A 2,919-nucleotide genomic window follows, 5' to 3' on the forward strand; every position below is an offset into this window, starting at 1 on the left:
GCAAGTGGAGAGAGCTTTTTTTCTCCCTTCTGCACTGTGGTTTCTCAGAGAATGCAAGATGACAATATATGAGATCATCAGAATTACAAAACTGCTTGTGCAGATAGCCCCGCTATTAGACACCACCAGGAGGTTGGTCGCATAAATATCCATGCAGGCAAGTTTCAACAAGGGCTGCATATCACAGCAATAATGGTCAACCAAATTGGATCCACAGAAAGGCAGTCTCAAGGCCAGGATAATCTGAGCTATAGAATGTATAAAAGACCCTATCCATGCAAGAACAATCAGGGTGATGCAGATCTGCCGGCTCATGATGATTGGATAATGCAAGGGCTTACAGATGGCCACATAGCGATCAACAGCCATGAGGACAAGGACAAAGATCTCCATGGCACCAAATAAATGCAGTGCAAAGATCTGAGTCATGCACTCATTGTAAGAAATGATTTTCTTTGCACAGAGAGCATCCACAATTAGTCTAGGGGCTGTAGACGTTGAAAAGCAGGTATCACCCAAGGACAAATAAAATAGGAAGAAGTACATGGGGCTTCCAAGTGTCTGGCTGGATTTGATGGTCACAATAATAAGCAAATTTCCCAGCACAGTTCCCACATAGAAAATGAAGAAGATTACAAATGCCAGTTTCTGCATCTTAGGATCTTGTGTCAATCCTAACAGTATGAACTCAGTTACACTGTTATTTTGCTCCATTGTTTCATTTGATGCAGGGAAAGCACTGGTTAAAAATAATCTGTGAAGAAGAGATGAAAAAGGAATTTTAAAATGAATACTGCATTTGGAGGCTGAATACATATGCTTGATCATGGAAATGCCACTTCTCAATGGGTATTCCTTACCTGTTGTGTACTGCTTTAGCGGAATGAAATTGAATTCATAGCACTTATTCAATCTATTTACCTGATTGCATGTGAAAATAATGATATAAGAAATAGAAAAATAATGAAAAAGTAAACGATTCTTCAGACATAATATATATTAATTTTGTTTATTTGGAATGAGTGAATAACTTCTTCGCTTAATGTTTTCTTTAAGGACATGTCAATATTAGTGTAGTGGGCTGCAGAAGTAGAGGAAACTTTTACATGATTTACTCAATATGTTTTCACATTTCTTGAACAGAGTTCATTTATAAAATACTCTTCTAGTAAATATTGTCTTAGAGAATGAGTGTCTAAACATTTCAGAGTATCTTCCTTGATAAAACCTAAACACATACATACACACAAACACACCACACATATAAAATATAAGGAGGAAGGTTGAAAGAGAGAAATGATAAAATTAAAATTTTAGCAATGAACACAAGCCAGTTGTTTCATTCCATCATCTGACATTTTAATCTGTTGCCCTGTTTGTTTCATTTTACTTTTCTTCTCAAACATTTCTAATTGTTTATGGTTCTAAATTCAGTTTCTATTATTAAACTTCATATGTTCCAAAGTATACTATGTAGTCCAAAGTTAAATTTGTCCCATTATTTATTATTTTTCTACATATTTCAATATATGTTCTTAAGATACAAAGACTCATTGAGACTAAAATGAAGAAAAATGCATGGAGAATATTTTCCATAAATCAGAACACTCTTTCAAATTTCAGGTTTAAGATTAAGCATAAGGGATTGAGAAAATGAGCTCAGGAAGCTCTAAGTCGTACCTGAAACTCTTCAGTAGAATTCTTATGATATGTATCTTGAATGTCTTATACTCTCAGTTCAAGTAAGAGACTATAGAAATAAAAAGGGAATTAATACTTATTCATATATAACTACATGTCGAATAGTGGATAAATTGTTTTACTTGCCTTTATATTTTCCAAACAATAGCATAGTCAATAGCAAATTATAAGCGCCAAACTGGTAAAGTATATTTACAACTCACTGACCAGACAAAGCATAATTTTCAAGGATAAATGGATTTCACTCATCAGTCTTAAAAAATACAGTAACATTGAGCCAGCACTGATTGCCTAGTGGTTAAAGTTTGGTGCACTTTGCTTTGGCAGCCTGGGTTTGGTTCCCAGGCATGGAACCACACCACTCACCTGTCAGTAGCAATGCTGTGGGGGCAGCTCATAGAACTAGAAGAATTTACAACTTTACACTACTATGTACTGCGACTTTAGGGAGGAGGAATGAAAAAGAGAAAGATTGGTAACAGATGTTAGCTTAGGGCAAATCTTCTCCTAAAAAAAAAAATAGTAAAATGAATAATGGGCCAAAGAATCAAATTTAAAAGAGACTCTTCTGCTTATGAAACATAATTAAGCATATGGAAAGATGTTCAATTTCATTAGGAGTTAAATACATTCAAATTAAATTTCCAATTAGATATCATTTTCACTAATTATTTGAATAAATTAATCTTTATGATATAAATTTGTTGACATATAGTGCTGACAAGTTGTGGGAAATAGTCAACCCCACTCATTTTGGTAGGAGTTTAAGTGGACACAGTCTCTTAGGGGGTGATTTTCAATATCTATAATATTATAATTACACATAGAAAACAATCCAGTGATTCTATGTCCTACAGATAATCTTATTGGCAAAGATGAGAAAGAACTTAAAATCCATCTGAAGGGAGCTGAATTAAGCAAGAATGGTACTTTATTGATACTACTCATTGATAAAATCATTAATAAAAAAAGGCTGATATACATGCAATGGTCGCTACAATATACTTTAAAGTGAAAAATAAGAGGACAGAATTGTATGCTAAGATAGTAACTTTTAATTAAAAGCAGGATATACATATTACACAATACTGTTATGTAAATGAACGGTACTTTGAAGATGAATGTCAACGAAAGCATGCATTTGTACCTCTATGTGAAGAAACTGCATTCTTGGCATCACAAATGTGAGCAATATCTAATTTTTAAGGTGTGCTATTT

The 2,919-nt window shown here is 33.8% G+C and overlaps 1 protein-coding gene across 1 annotated transcript in view; it reads right to left on the reverse strand.

Moving 5' to 3' along the window:
- The window catches only part of LOC124232697 (olfactory receptor 4C11-like), a 30,970-nt gene extending 30,256 nt beyond the window's left edge, over positions 1 to 714 (reverse strand). Inside the window, exon 1 of the mRNA XM_046649634.1 lies at positions 3 to 714. Coding sequence (XP_046505590.1) covers positions 3 to 714 — 712 coding nt within the window. The remainder of the gene's footprint in view (positions 1 to 2) is intronic.
- Positions 715 to 2,919: the final 2,205 nt, after the last annotated feature.

The sequence above is a fragment of the Equus quagga genome, unplaced genomic scaffold (genome assembly GCF_021613505.1).
Source record: "Equus quagga isolate Etosha38 unplaced genomic scaffold, UCLA_HA_Equagga_1.0 1080_RagTag, whole genome shotgun sequence".
Taxonomy (NCBI): Eukaryota; Metazoa; Chordata; class Mammalia; order Perissodactyla; family Equidae; genus Equus; species Equus quagga.